Source organism: Lepus europaeus, chromosome 6, assembly GCF_033115175.1.
Source record: "Lepus europaeus isolate LE1 chromosome 6, mLepTim1.pri, whole genome shotgun sequence".
Lineage (NCBI taxonomy): Eukaryota > Metazoa > Chordata > Mammalia > Lagomorpha > Leporidae > Lepus > Lepus europaeus.
Window position 1 is genome coordinate 28848625 of NC_084832.1, and position 16523 is coordinate 28865147.

The 16523-nt window shown below is 39.2% G+C and overlaps 1 protein-coding gene across 1 annotated transcript; it reads left to right on the forward strand.

Annotated features, from left to right (window-relative positions):
* Positions 1 to 4731: 4731 nt before the first annotated feature.
* SLITRK1 (SLIT and NTRK like family member 1) lies at positions 4732 to 6822 on the forward strand. The gene has a single exon (XM_062195285.1). The coding sequence runs from the start codon at positions 4732 to 4734 to the stop codon at positions 6820 to 6822; it is 2091 nt and encodes a 696-aa protein (XP_062051269.1).
* The last annotated feature ends 9701 nt before the right edge of the window (positions 6823 to 16523 follow it).

Below are 16523 nucleotides of genomic sequence, written 5' to 3' on the forward strand. Positions count from 1 at the left end.
ACGGATGAGGATTCCAAAGAACTCTTTATCATGTGACACACAGGAAAAAATAATAGCAACAAATTAAACTCAGAGCTAGCAAATTCTCTTCTTTAGTTCTTACTAGGGTCATTCTTGGTGGGCTCATCACTCTGTTACTTTACATGAAGTGGGGAGATGTTATTTAAATGTGATGAGTTGTTTAATATTCCTCAGTCTGTTTCCATTTCTATAAAATAAGATGATAACATCAAATTCACTATACTCCAGTCAAATATCAGTGGTTCCTTATGGAATAAATATATTAAGGGTGAAGGAAGAGTAAAGATGGGCTTCCCACATATAATTTTGTATTTCTTCAGTAAAAGGGATTATTTCCATAATTTAAAATCAAAATCATAGTTTAAAGAATTATTGTGAATATTAAATGAATGGAAAAATAAAACTGTATTGAAAAATATTTAAGTTTCACTCATTCATTTTATTTATTTATTTTTTATTTTTAAGATTTTTCTGTATTTATTTGAGAGGTAAAGCTACCCACAGTGAGAGAGAAAGAGGGAGAGAAAGTTCTTCCATCAGCTGGTTCACTCTCCAAATGGCCGCAACGGCCGGAGCTGCACCAATCTGAAGCCAGGAGCCAGGAGCATACTCAGGTCTCCTACATGGGTGCAGGGGCCCAAGGACTTGAGCCATCCTCCACTGCTTTGCCAGGCCACAGCAGAGAGCTTGATTGAAAGAGGAGCAGCTAGGACTAGAACTGGCACCCATATGGGATGCCAGCATGGCAGGCGGAGGATCAACCTACTGCAGTCACAAAGCAGGCCCCCCACTCATTCATTTGAAAAATGAGTTATATATATGGAAACACCTGGAAATTTGAAGTCATTTGGCAAAAATGGGTAATTAATTATAACTGTTATGTTGAGTGATTTTATGATGTGTACATCTAAGTTTTGTTATTTCGGAGAGGAAATAGTTTGGGAAAGAATAAGAATGCACAAACCCTTAATAATATAATTGCAATGCTTCTGGCCATAGTCTAGAAATAAACTGTAGCCCTGATGCAAATATTAGCCATTCTCATTATCATCTGAACTGTTCTTTGTCTCCAGTTCCTGAGGTTATCCTTCATGAAATGTAAAGCAATTGAAAAAGTTCACTTGAGCTCAAATCATAGAATAGAACTCTTTAAGAACAATTAATGCCTGAAACATTCCCCTAAGACATGAGAAGAGTTTAGATTGCATATAAATCCCCATGTTTTTATTTCCCACCCAAAATTTTCTGAAATACACAGTTAGACTTTTGGATTTTACTTTCTAGATTTTTTCTTAAATACATTTATTATGAAAATAATGATTTTAAGAATTTTTGTAGCTCATTAAAGAAGTTGCATATTCAGCAAACTATCTATCTTTATACTTTACACGTGATTTTTTTAGTGGATATATTCATACAGGTCATATAACCTTAGTATTTTCTTCTTGGGTTTAAGTTGTCCATCTGGGCCTTAAACCTAATGACCACACTTCTTTTCTAAGGATATGGAAATAATAAACTATTTGAAGAGGGTAGATGTAGAAAAATTTAACAATATGTCTAAATAGAAAAATCTTGACTACCAAATTTTTAATTTAATGCAATTGGTGCTTTGAGAAGAAAGATAACTTGGGTTTGGGAAGAAAGTTTAAAGGAAGGGAGAAAAGAATGACATCTGATCCACAATCACTGATTGCCTAACTGATTTCTTTAAATCACAATAATTCATTATTCTGTAAGTTGAAAAATAAAATGAGTAGTCAATTAAGGTAAAAGTATGATTTTAGATGATTTTCATCAATATTTTCTTTCTAAAGAGGCACCATTTTTCTGTGTTTCCCTTAGAATCTTGCTTATCACTCTGAGTCAGAAACACCATACAAGGCTGCCTTCCTTCTCAGAGGGCTTCAGGGGCCAGGGCCAGGATGCCTAAGAGCTGATTCCTATAACTTTCAAAGAAACAGAAACTCCTTCCATTCAGTTTCACTCCTCCAGCACATTTGCGGCTCTCAACTACACAGCACTTCTTTAGTGAAATGTTATCAGATTGATTAAGCCCTTTGCCCTCTCTCTACATGTGGTAATGGGTCAAATTAAATATGAAAAGAATTGCTTCTGATGTATAATGAGCTGTCTGAAAATGTTCTCTCTCTCTCTCTCTCACACACACACACACACACACTGAGTAGATCCTTCCTCCACCTCTCCTCCGAATGGTGCCACAGGAGGACGACAACATAACATTTGATTAAATGAAATATTAAGTATAAATTTGAATTTCTCCCCATCCAAGAATTCGCTTGTGGATTCTGGAAAAAAAAAACAAAAACAAACAAACAAAAAAAAAACATATGTCTAGATCTTTCCTACCCTTAGGATTACCTCCCACCTCAGATTTTGTCCCCAAATTTTCACTTTTCATCTTCTCAAAATGCATGTAACCTTGAATATCTATCTGATCATTTGTGCGAATTAGTAGTAGGTTTGTAACAGCTGTCCAACTTTCCTAAGACCTAATTAAATGAGAAAGTGGTGTAAATATATCATCTCTGCTTCGACTGAAGAAAGGGCCAGACAACAATTTATTAAAAAAAAATGTCTTGAAAATTCCAAACCCTGAAATGATCCACTAAATTTTTGGAAGGTAATGTTGGAAAACGTGTCGACTCTGATAAGAAAAGTAGGTAAAACATCCTGCAGTGAAGCAGTATTCTGACGTCTAACCCCTCCCTGAAGCCTGTAGATCGTGGAGGCTCCAAGTTTGAAGAACCTGGAGATTCCCTGGCAGGGAAAAGCCCGAGCAGGGTGCCTCCCCGCATCAATGACCCAGTCAGCGTCTTCGAGAAGAGCTGCCCGCTACCTGCAAGACAGCCTTCGCGCGGCTCTTCAGAGACGCGAGATATCTATCTCCTCTCAAAATGCAACTGGTTATTTACTTACATTTATTTAAAATTGGTCCTAGCTTACGTGGAAACTTTGTGTGGTGTGTGAGGTGTGTGTATGTGTGTGTGTGTGTGTGTGCGCGCGCCTGCCTGCTAGTGGGTTTTTAAGAGCGCTCACAACTGGGATTTTTTTCCCCCTGCCCCCTCCCTCCTTTTCCGGTTCTCAGAGAAAGCTCTTGGGTCTGGAATCAAAGACGTAAGCATGCATTGTGTTTTCATCCTGCAGACTTAAATAACGTTCAAGAAATACGACCGAATTGACTTAAATTCTGTCACAAGTGTAAAAAAAAGTATATGCCTAAATTATATACTTTGCCACGGGTAATTCATGCCCAATTATATTATGTAATATATATGTTCAGAGTCACCACTTTCCACATGCAAAAAAAAAAAAATCAAACACCAAATAGCATAAAACACTGTACCGCAGAGAAGGAAGAAATGCATTTAAAGCACCGACGAAAATGGCGTGCTGTATAATTACCTCAAATTGCTGTTCGCTTGACACCCTGACACTAATTTTATTCAAGCCATTGGGAAATAAATGTTTTAAAAGCGCTGCTTTCCAAAAGCAGGAGCGAGTGGGGGCTGTGAGGTCGTTAGGGAAAGGGTAAAGTTTCCAACACGCACCAAATATTAAATAATCCATTTAAAACAGGAGTCTATGTAGATCGACAGCCTTTAGTGCCCACGTTTTTAACGCTTGCCCTGTACGTGGATTGATTTTTTTTTTTTTTCCTTCAGCATTCCCTCACCAGATGGATTTTTGCTACTGCAGATCAGCAGAGGGTGTCAGATCTTTCTGAGTGCACCAGGCTGGAACGCAGAGCTTCTTAGCAACTCTCTTCTCTGCCCCCTCCCCATTCTCGCGCTCTCTTCCTCGCTCAGACAACTCGCCCCCTTGCCTCCTCCCCCCTCCACGTAAATCCGAAAGAGCAGAAGAAAGAGAAGGAGAACCAGAAAAGAAGAGCTAGTGAGCGAGAGTGAGAGCATAGAGAAAAAAAAAAAAAAAAAGACTCAAGAGGACCGAAGGGGAGGAAGGAGAAGGATGGACAGCCACAACATGCAGCGATTGCGGAAATTTTCGAGCGCCATTGGCTGGGCAGCGTGAGTCCTCAGGTCGGGCGTGATTTCAGCACCGGGGGGACTGGACAGCAGCTCGGGGGGACTTCTGGACAGCCCGCATCCGCAGCCAGAACTCCACCAGCAGCCTCCACAGCAGAAGCCGCCGAAAACCCTGCTTTGTATCAGAGAGGCAAGGTCAGTCCGAAGCACAGCCATGCACAGGCAGTGCGCCTGTACTACGCTGCAAACCCTCTGCTTGTTTCTCTAACATGCACTTGCTTCTGATTACTAGCATTGTTTCTTTCCTGGTTAGTGAGGACTACTAGACAAGAGTCTGAAAGGGTGCATTTTTAATTTGTATGTACGTATTTAACTTAGTTTGGTTATTTTAAGGGGATTGAGGGGGAGTGGGGGTTATTACTTTTTTTTTTTTCTTTTTCCCTTTTTTTCCCCTTTCTTTTTTGCTTGCCTTGCACTACGTGCCTGGATAGTTTGTGAATATAATTATTGACTGGCGTCTGGGCTATTGCAGTGCGGGGGGGTTAGGGAGGAAGAAATCCACCCCCACCCCCCCAAACCCTTTGCTTCTCCTTCCCTGGGTTCGGACATTGGAGCACTAAATGAACTTGAATTGTGTCTGTGGCGAGCAGGATGGTTGCTGTTACTTTGTGATGAGATCGGGGATGAATTGCTCGCTTTAAAAATGCTGCTTTGGATTCTGTTGCTGGAGACGTCTCTTTGTTTTGCCGCTGGAAACGTTACAGGGGACGTTTGCAAAGAGAAGATCTGTTCCTGCAATGAGATAGAAGGGGACCTACACGTAGACTGTGAGAAAAAGGGCTTTACAAGTCTGCAGCGTTTCACCGCGCCGACTTCTCAGTTTTACCATTTATTTCTGCATGGCAATTCCCTCACTCGACTTTTCCCCAATGAGTTCGCTAACTTTTATAATGCGGTGAGTTTGCACATGGAAAACAATGGCTTGCACGAAATCGTGCCTGGGGCTTTCCTGGGTCTGCAGCTGGTGAAAAGACTGCACATCAACAACAACAAGATCAAGTCTTTTCGAAAGCAGACTTTTCTGGGGCTGGACGATCTGGAATACCTCCAGGCTGATTTTAATTTATTACGGGATATAGACCCGGGGGCCTTCCAGGACTTGAACAAGCTGGAGGTGCTCATTTTAAACGACAATCTCATCAGCACCCTACCTGCCAACGTGTTCCAGTATGTGCCCATCACCCACCTCGACCTCCGCGGAAACAGGCTGAAAACGCTGCCCTACGAGGAGGTCTTGGAGCAAATCCCTGGCATTGCCGAGATCCTACTCGAGGATAACCCTTGGGACTGCACCTGCGATCTGCTCTCTCTGAAGGAATGGCTGGAGAACATTCCCAAAAATGCCCTGATCGGCCGAGTGGTCTGCGAAGCCCCCACTAGACTGCAGGGGAAAGACCTCAATGAAACCACCGAACAGGACTTGTGTCCTTTGAAAAACCGAGTGGATTCTAGTCTCCCGGCGCCCCCTGCCCAAGAGGAGACCTTCGCCCCTGGCCCCTTGCCAACTCCCTTCAAGACAAACGGGCAAGAGGATCATGCCACCCCAGGGTCTGCTCCGAACGGAGGCACAAAGATCCCAGGCAACTGGCAGATTAAAATTCGACCTACGGTAGTGACAGCGGCGGGGGGCGCCAAAAGCAAAGCCCCAGCCAACCGCCTGCCCTGCCCCGGGGGCTGCAGCTGCGACCACATCCCAGGGTCGGGTTTGAAGATGAACTGCAACAATCGGAACGTGAGCAGCTTGGCTGATTTGAAGCCCAAGCTCTCCAACGTGCAGGAGCTTTTTTTGAGAGACAATAAGATCCACAGCATCCGAAAATCTCACTTTGTGGATTACAAGAACCTCATCTTGTTGGACCTGGGCAACAACAACATCGCCACTGTAGAGAACAACACTTTCAAGAATCTCTTGGACCTCAGGTGGCTGTACATGGACAGCAACTACCTGGACACGCTGTCCCGGGAGAAATTCGCTGGACTGCAGAACCTGGAGTACCTGAACGTGGAGTACAACGCGATCCAGCTCATTCTCCCTGGCACTTTCAACGCCATGCCCAAACTGAGGATTCTCATTCTCAACAACAACTTGCTGAGGTCCCTACCCGTGGACGTGTTCGCTGGGGTCTCGCTGTCTAAGCTCAGCCTGCACAACAATTACTTCATGTACCTCCCGGTGGCAGGGGTGCTGGACCAGCTAACCTCCATCATCCAGATAGACCTCCACGGAAACCCCTGGGAGTGCTCCTGCACCATTGTGCCTTTCAAGCAATGGGCAGAACGCCTGGGCTCCGAAGTGCTGATGAGCGACCTCAAGTGTGAGACGCCGGTGAACTTCTTCAGGAAGGATCTGATGCTCCTCTCCAACGATGAGATCTGCCCGCAGCTGTACGCGAGGATCTCGCCCACGCTAACTTCGCACAGTAAAAACAGCACCGGGTTGGCGGAGACCGGGACGCACTCCAACTCCTACCTAGACACCAGCAGGGTGTCCATCTCCGTGTTGGTCCCGGGACTGCTGCTGGTGTTCGTCACCTCCGCCTTCACCGTGGTGGGCATGCTCGTGTTTATCCTGAGGAACCGAAAGCGGTCCAAGCGAAGGGATGCCAACTCCTCGGCGTCCGAAATCAACTCCCTACAGACAGTCTGTGACTCTTCCTACTGGCACAATGGGCCTTACAACGCCGACGGGGCCCACAGAGTGTACGACTGTGGCTCGCACTCGCTCTCAGACTGAGTCCCGGCCTCAAAAAGGGGAGGGCAGTGGGACGGCGAAACAGGCACAGCCTCCTCCCCACCCCCCGCCGCCCGCCTCCCAGAGGTCGGAGGGGCGTTGACCCAGTTCCAGAGCGCCCCAAGCCCGGTCGACAAAAGTCAATAAATAACCAGGAACTCGCCCAACCGAGAGGGTCTGACCCCTCCCCCAGCTCCCTTCTGCAAACAAAGAGCAGACTGTTGCGAGCTGGGAGAGCGCAGCTCCCTCGCTCTTTGCTCGGAGCCCACGTTGACAGAAAGCCCAGCGTGGAACCTGCTGGAGGACTTGACCGTGGCCTCCCCCTGGGCTCAGAGGCCGTGGGAGGGGGGCTGGCTACTGCAGTTCTGTACACACACACACACACACACACATATATATCCACATCTATATAGAGAAATAGAGATCTATTTTTCCCCTGTGGATTAGCCCCGTGATGGTTCCCTGTTGGCTACGCAGGGATGGGCAGTTGCACGAAGGCATGAATGTATTGTAAATAAATAACATTGACTTCTGACCAAGAAACAACAAAAAAAAGTGCTGCATGGCTCGCATGGAACCCACGCGCTCCAGGGACTCTTCCCGCCCCTGCGACTGGAGATGGCGTCTCATTCACAGCCCCTACCTTACCTGATAAGTCCCATCGTATCAAACTTTCTATAAACAAGATGCAGTATAATCAGAAAGTGCCATTTCGCCATTATTTGTGATCGGTAGGAAGTTCAGATCGTATGTTTACTGTGAAAAAAAAATGTAAAGGTTTTATTTAAGACATTTGCATGGCTAGTCAACAGTCCATTTTATGAGTTCACAATGTATTTTGTTGAAGGAAATTTTTAGGGGTTGTTTTGGGTTCTTTTACTTTGATGGTGATGTTTTATTTTATTTTATTTTATTTTTTGAGGGGGAATATTTTTCTATACATATCCAATAATGCCTTCCATCTGAATGTAAAATAAGTACCCATGATTTATATTATAGTATCAGTGTAATTATTTAAAAAAAGATTTTGAGGCAGTTAAGCATGACCAATTAATGTCACTCTAGTGCTTAGGCTGCGATTCTATGGTAGCAATTCTGTGCTGGTATAAATCTTACTTATAAAGTAGGAAAAAAGAACTGAGGAAGCACGTGAAACTTACTAATTCTATTCGAGGATTTTATAATGGCATATTTTTTCAGTATTAAAGTGAAAATGTTTTCAAATCTGGGTCCTTACATTTTTCCAGCTTCATATTTGCAACTGGTAAACTGGATTTGCGGTGGAAGGGATTGGGGGGAGGGAGAGGGGAACGCTGAGGGTGGATTGCTACTTGAGCTGCATTAAGGCTCTTTCTCTAATCGCCTTACTTAGCTTTTTACCCTTGTAGCTCCTCTTTTTCCACTCCCCCACCCAGCTCTGACTTTATCCGCTGTCCTTAAAGTAGGGTCTTCCACCAACACACTCCCTGCTCCCTACCCCTTCTAATGCGGCAGTGAATCCCTTTATTAATACTGGAAATCCCCTGCTGCTGCTTTGGTTGGTGCAGCCCTCACTGCAGATATATTAAGCATGTTAAGAGAGATTTGATTTAATTGACTGCCTAGATCAGTCTCATTAAACAGAGTGGAGATTTCATTGGTCAGCACTCCTCAATGAAAGACAACCCTAATGACTGGTATTTGAGATGCTGCTGGCATTTCCAATTCAACATCTGCTGAAAAATGGTAGAACTAATTAGTGCCCACCCACCCTCCCCGCCCCAGCAACTGCACATGGAAATTTATTAAAACACCCTTCTTTATGGAAATCAATCATTATCCTAAACAAGTATTTCTCTCCCACCATCCGGATTTCTGGTTGGGGCTCAGTCGTTAACAAAAAAAGCAATGAACTGTTTGAATTTTATGAACCAGTGTTAACTCTGGCCTGAGTCATATTCCTCTGGAGTTTCTACCAAGACTCTGTGATTGTAGGTAGGCTGCAAACAGCAAACAAAAATGTAATGGGGTCTATATTCTACCACATACACATCTCTCAGATGTAGGTTGAGAAACCTACTTCTACAGACATACATATGTATGATGTTAAAACAATTAATGAAAACCTTAGAGAACTTCTCAGTAGATTTGCCATCTAGAACTCGTATTCTAAAGGGAAAAGTGATTCCCAAGAACAGTGATGTTCTGGAGGATGTATTACTTAACACTTTTAAAATAAAATCTTTATTATATACCACATTTATTTCAAAGGCCATTCATGATTTTCTTGCTTGATTATTTCATTTGGGGACTGTATTTCATGATGTAATATTGTAACCTATTCTCTGATAACTATTATAGGTTATTGATTAATTTATTACACATGAAGACTTCAATTATTTTCATGAGAAGTACAACCAGATTTCCAGTAAGCAAACAGTAGATTCATTTGTAACAGAAATTAAGGCATGAGAAGCCATATATCCAACAGTATTGTGACCTTAAGAAGGAAAATGAAAATAGTACATGGAGAGACAATGTCTCTGGTGGAAGTTGACATTTGGTGAAAGATATTTAGTAAGGCACAGAGTAATTGTTAAAGCTGGTTTAGGTCAAGAAAACAGTCTTTGTCATAGGGGATGTGCACAAAAGCAAAAAATTTTTCTTTATTCTAATTAAAAAGAGATTACAATATAGAGGCCTTGTTAAGCATAAAATATTATTGTAAAAATAGTATCCTTAATAGTTTTTGAGTGATCATTGTGTGCCAGTATATGCTAAGTGTTTTATATAATTATTTAGTTCATAGCCACATGACAACTTAGTAACATATTTGGTATTTCCATTATATAAATCAGAAAATTGAAGCTTGAGGAGGGTACACAACAACTCACATCATACATGGTGAATAGTGGAGAGGAAGCTAACCCAATTTTTTTGTACTCCAAGAACTCATTCTATGAATAATCATATGTTTTTAACTAATTAAAAGCTTAAGGGAGGCATCCATAAAAATACCAGTGTACATAACACAGCTGGATCTAGGATGTATTTTCTGAGTCAGGTATGTACTGGTAGCCCTTTATATGTCCAGTATCTTGCAACCGAAGAAATTCACCTTCAATTCATGGAAGATAACTGTAGTACTTTATCCAAGAGTTTATAAAGGTACATAATGTATGAGAAAAAAAAGTACTATATGAGTTTGTAAAACATAACGTTCAAATTATTAAATGTAAACTATCCATATGTTGATTCTAAAATGATTAGGGCTACAGGATTTTTTGAAAATAATAATAAATTTCTAAAATCCATGTAGAAAATATATCTAATGATAGCATATATAACAATATTTATTATTTAGAACAGCAATGATACTATATCTGTATCATGATTATATCTACATAATATATATTTAGTGTATATTTGTTATTTTATACATACATAAAATATCTGTATGTATATATGCCTAGTTTGTAGAATACAAAATACTTACGGTCTCACCGTGTTATGTTATTTAGACGTGCTTACATGTTTTAACTTTCTTTACATAAAATACTCATGTAACTGTAGTTGGCATATGCATTAGTTGAGATAGCTTGTTTGCAGTTGACTCATTCTTTAGTTCATCAAAGAAAAAGAGAGCTGTGCCATTGGAAAAGCAGGGAAGAGCAAGATATCTTGTTTAATGACATTGCTCTAAAGAAAGTAGTAGCTTATGTGTCTACTGCTGTGACTAAGAATATCTTAGAATTTAAGTTGTTGCCATAGAAATTTATTGTTTAACCATCTTTCTATGTTAGCCCAAAAGGAAAGTGGAATAGCTAGTCTAGCATTAATGTAAGAAAGTTATTTTTTCTTAAGTCAGTATTTACATTACATGTAATTAGAATTGACAGGTATTTTAACATGTTAAAATTTCACTGGGATTCCAAAGATAGTTTGTTAATTTAGCTTTCTCAGTTGTTGAATGACTATTCTTCATATGTATGGAGAGGTGTATGAATTTAAAAGAATAAGCATGGAGGTGTGGGTTTATATGGAATATTAAATGTATTGATTTCTAATTCAGCATTTATGCTATCTAATTTATAAATACTATATTTATATGTTTGCTCTAAGAAAAATTGAAATATAAAATTGCTAAATTCTTAATTTTAGCATGTATTAACTTTTAGTTCATTTAACCGCTTATCTGAATCTATTAAAAAGCAATATATTAGTTATGTTTTTAAAAGGCAAGCATTGTGTGAACTATCGCATATTGTAGATGCATACTCAAGTTTTTAAATTTTGTGATTTGTTTTTAATGTGGCCCTGAACCACAAAGAAGGGGCTAAATTAAAATATTTGGATCTGTATTGTGGCACAGAATGTTAAGCTTGTGCATCCTGGCATTCCATATTGGAGTGCTGGTTGGAGTTATGGCTGCTCTGCTTCCAATCCAACTCCCTAATAATGTGTCAAGAAGAGTAATAGATAATGGCCTAAGTGATTGGGCCCTGGACCATGCACATGGGGGACAAGAATGGAATTTTAGGCTCCTGGCTTAGGCTTGGCCCAGCCTTGGCCATTATGGCCATTGGGGGAGTGAACCAGTAGGTGGATGATCTCTCTCTCTCTCTCTCTGTATGTATCCCTCTCCCCCCTCTATCTGGCTCTCCATCTACCCCTTCTTCTCTGTCACATTGTCTTTGAAATAAATATTTAGAAATAAACAAGTAGTTATTTTCGTAGAATCCCCAAGCATTTTAATCAATAGTGATGAGAAATGTCATTTTAGAAACTACTGTATAGAACATGCAAGATTTTCTTCTTGGTGTTGAGATTTAAACACATGTCATTAAGTGACTCAAAAACACACAAACTCCAAAAAAAACCATGAAATATGAATCAATACTGACTGTTGTGATCTATCAAAGTTTGATTAGATTTCCCAAATAAGTGAATAAAAAAGATAGTAACAGATTAAGGTATAAGTAGTAAATTTTTTAAATGAAATGGACCATTGAAGAAATAATCTTTGAATATTAAAGCTCATGGTACCAATTTTGACTCAACTGACTATCAATTTATGTTAATTGCATTAGATTTCAATTATACAATTAATTATTGTTCCTCTATTGGCTAAACATATATTATGTTACACAATTGAAATATATTTATCATTATTTGTAATATTTGAATTTTATGCAAAGCAGTCTGGTGGAGAATTACCTAATAATTTGAAGAGCTTGAATTTATTAGACTTATTAATAACACTTATTGGGAATTTGCTGCATGAAAAATAAAGTCCTCATTTCACAGGCACATGGGGATTGGTTCTGTACCACTGCAGATTCCAAAGTCCAAGGATGCTCAAGTTCTTTCTTTATTTTTTTTTTTTTTGACAGGCAGAGTGGACAGTGAGAGAGAGAGACAGGGAGACAAAGAGAAAGGTCTTCCTTTTCCGTTGGTTCACCCCCCAATTACCGCTGTGCCCAGCATGCTGAGGCCCGCACACCATGCTGATCCGAAGCCAGGAGCCAGGTGCTTCTCCTGGTCTCCCATGGGGTGCAGGGCCCAAGCTCTTGGGCCATCCTCCACTGCACTCCTGGGCCACAGCAGAGAACTGGACTGAAAGAGGAGCAACCGGCTCAGAATCTGATGCCCCAACCAGGACTAGAACCTGGTGTGCTGGCGCCGCAGGTGGAGGATTAGCCTATTGAGCCGTGGCACCGGTCAACTGCTCAAGTTCCTTCTATAAAATGGACTAGTGCTCTTATTTTCATAGAACCTAAACCTATTTTCCTATATCCCTTAAATCATCTCCAGATTATCTATAATACTTACTAAAATGCAAGTGATATGTAAACAGTCACTATGCTCTATTATTGAGGAAATAGTAACAAAAAATAATGCATACAATGTTTTATTAAAATATTTTTGAGATCCCATTGGTTGGGTCCACAGATGTATTCTCGGTCCATTTGAAAGGTTCACTACATTATAAAGGGTCTCTTGAGAAAAAGAAAATATAGCAGTTCTAACTTTAAGTAGTCTGTAACCTACAAAGGTGATATATATGTATATTACATGATTTTAATTATAAAATGATAGTATATATTTGCTAGTGTTTATAGAATGCCACTAGAAGATTTTTGTTCCTTTTAAAAACTCAGTCTTTTAGCCATTTGGACAAGTGCAATCATGACATCAGTTTTATGAATTATAATGCAAAGTTGACAGATTAAGTTAGTCACAGAGTTTTAAATAAAAGATTTACTTTAAATTTTTTGTTAGTTTTATCTTCTTTTCTTTCTGTAAAATAGGAATAATGCCTGCTACATTACAATTTCATAAGTCTTCTTATTGATCATTTTTTTTTTTGACAGGCAGAGTGGACAGTGAGAGAGAGAGAGACAGAGAGAAAGGTCTTCCTTTGCCATTGGTTCACCCTCCAATGGCCGCCATGGCTGGTGCGCTGCGGCCGGCGCACCGCGCTGATCCAAAGGCAGGAGCCAGGTGCTTCTCCTGGTTTCCCATGGGGTGCAGGGCCCAAGCACTTGGGCCATCCTCCACTGCACTCCCGGGCCACAGCAGAGAGCTGGCCTGGAAGAGGGGCAACCGGGACAGAATCTGGCGCCCTGACCAGGACTAGAACCCGGTGTGCCGGCGCCACAAGGCAGAGGATTAGCCTGTAGAGCCATGGCGCCGGCCCCTTATTGATCATTCTAAAATGAATGATCAAACAAGTTTTGTGTATGACTAATAATTTTTCAATTTAGTGATTTTGAAAAGCAAGTATTAGTTTAGAAGATAGAGTAAAATATCTTCAGAAACAAAAGATCATCAGAAGTTTAAAGATGGAAGCAGCTGTCTCTGGGCACTTACCTTTGATTTGTGCCATTGCTGTGAAAAGAACTGTATTACAGAAGCCTCAATATAGTATATATACTTTTGTAATTTTACTATAAGGATAATAATTCCTTTGTTATTTCTTGTTTAGTAAAATTTTATATTCATTTGTTTAGTAGTAACATCTAGATGCGTAAGTCCAAAGGCTTAATGAGAAGAGAGCAGTAAGCAAAGTCATCCATTTACTCACTTGGATGTCTTATTCCCTTTGCTTCTAACTCCATTTCTTACTTGGCAGAAGGATACAGGAAGGAAACATGCCCAGCTGCAGCATATCGATAGAAAAAGTCGATATATAATGATAAATGAAAGTGCCTCAAATACAAATGATAAATGGCCACTCCACGGCACTATCAAAGATACAATCTCTGCCTTCCAACAAAGGAGGACACGTGGAAATGGGCCACTATTACCATAAACAATAATGACTCTTACCAGATTCTATAACGTTCATTGTGCACTTTTCCTTTTTAAATCAATATCTTGTTTAACATTTCCAAGCTGCATACAAAATGAGAAAGGAATGCACATTATAATCATAGTAATATGATTTGAATAATTTTATGTATGCATACATAGAACTTATTGCCTGTTCCCTAAAATAATAGAACTGCAAAATAGAAGTTTAAAACTGTGCCATTGCCTATACATTACACTACAAACCACACATTTTTAGTAAAGGTATTTTTATTTATTAAGATAACTTTTATATAGTTAAATTATTGTATCTAAACTGCTTTTCATGTGAGATATGAAATGGTACATACCATACAGCTACTATGCATTCATTTATGTTTGTTTTTTTTTTTTTGGTAAATTTTATAGATAATATAATTCAGCTGAAATCCAAATAACTGTAAGTCTTTGGAAACATTTAGGATAAGTTTTTTTTTGTTTTTTTTGTTTTTGGTATTTTATTCATCAAATTGCTGGGTATGGCTTTGTCACAACTGAGTCAGAAACTAGTGTTAGTGAACTTCTCAAATTTCTTAAATAATGAATGTAAATCAGTTTAACTAGGTACCAGATGACTCTAAGGGACTGAAATCCTTAACACAGAGAATGATGATGTTAACTCCTTTTGTTTCCAGAATGACTGTCTCAATGTTTTTCACCATCTCAACATGTGCTTTAATGGGAAAGATAACTCACAATATTTTTCTTGGTCAAAAAAAGTTTCATTTTTAATTTCTAACCAAAGCTTTGCTGGGGTAGCATTTGTCATTTTGACCATAACCATCAGTTCCAATAAACACATTTCATGTTGAAATAGTTATATATTCATACATAATAAACAGGATATTCCAGGTTGGTTTATATCTTGTAGTATAAATTAAGAGAAACAAGTCCAGAAGCAAAGAAACTAACAACAACAATCCACATTTGAATTACATGGAATACCATATTAGTGTTAAAATTTAAATTGTGTAACATTATATTTAGAAGAAAGTCAAATCTGAGCTCTTTTGATCATTATTTGTATGAGCATAATGTCACTAATAGGCAGCCAAAATACTTATACCAACAGCTTTATAAAATAGAGCATTTTTCAGCATTTTCATAAGAATGGCTAATATCATGCCTATTAAATTTCCATCACTGCAAGACCAATTATTCACTTAATGAGTAATTAAATCTATAAACTTGAAACAGGCCTAGTTTGGTTTATAAATGATGTTACTTTCAATTGTAATATAATACACCAGTCTGATGTATTTGAAGAAGAGAAATTTCAATCCATATTTATGTTGTCTTTTAAATCATGCTTGAGACATTTTCACTACAACACTCACAAGAAAGAAGGTTCTTCAGTACTAATACAAGGGTCAGTGATACATGCACCACACAGCTAAAGGCATCTCAAGGATTTCACATAGCATTGTTTTCAGGCAGACACATCCTAACCATGTCAAATTCAGAAAATAAAAAAGGAAAGGAGACAAGGATAATGTTAGTAATTTTACTTTGATTATTTCAATAAATATTTACTGATCACATATTGTATGCCAGACACTTATGCAGAGGTTCTAAAATTGCACAAAACAAACAGATTTCTGCTCATTTGAAGTTATACTTTGAAAGAAATTACAGAATGTGAAAAAACTAAACATGAATAATGAAGAGCTATGAATTAAATAAAATGAAGAAGGTAGTGCGCAATTATAGAGAAACAGGTATTTGAAATGTGGAGCAAGAGAGATTCTGGGAAATGAATCACCCAATGCAAAGCATTCTAACTTTTAAGTGAGTATGAGATGGTTGAGGATTAAGAAGAAGGGCACAAGGGCAAGGATCAGGCATGGACAGGCACAAAACTGGGGAAACAGAGTGAAGAAGCCAGATAGTGCATAATAAACAATAGCAAAGAATTTAAATTTTTATTGCACATGTAACAAAATTTTGAGGTGGTCAATGATATCATGTTGGCAGTATATCTAAAGAAAAATTTTGTCTTGCTTAGGGAGTAACTACAGAGAGAAAAATAGTTTTGTCAGTTTATTTACTTATTTATTTTTGGCTTTATCAACCCATTTGATGGTGGTGTCCCTTATTGAGAAAGGAATGCTGGAGTGTACACGTTATAGATTATAGAGTTTAACATAATAAATCTGAGCTGTTTTTTTATGTTCTGTTTAATTTGCTGAGCATGGGAACACAGTTCTCTGGGAGAGCTTAAGAAATAAAACATAAACTTTGAATTCAATATATCCTTTTATGGATGGATGTATTTTATGAATTAAAAACTTGGTGTTTGGATAATGTATATGTTACCTTTAGGGCAAACTTATTGAAAATTGAATAACGTGTTAAACAAAATTGACATAGAT

What these genes read in the sequence shown, in the direction of transcription:
- SLITRK1 (XM_062195285.1), top strand. Translation starts at nt 4,732, where the DNA reads ATGCTGCTTTGGATTCTGTTGCTGGAGACGTCTCTTTGTTTTGCCGCT.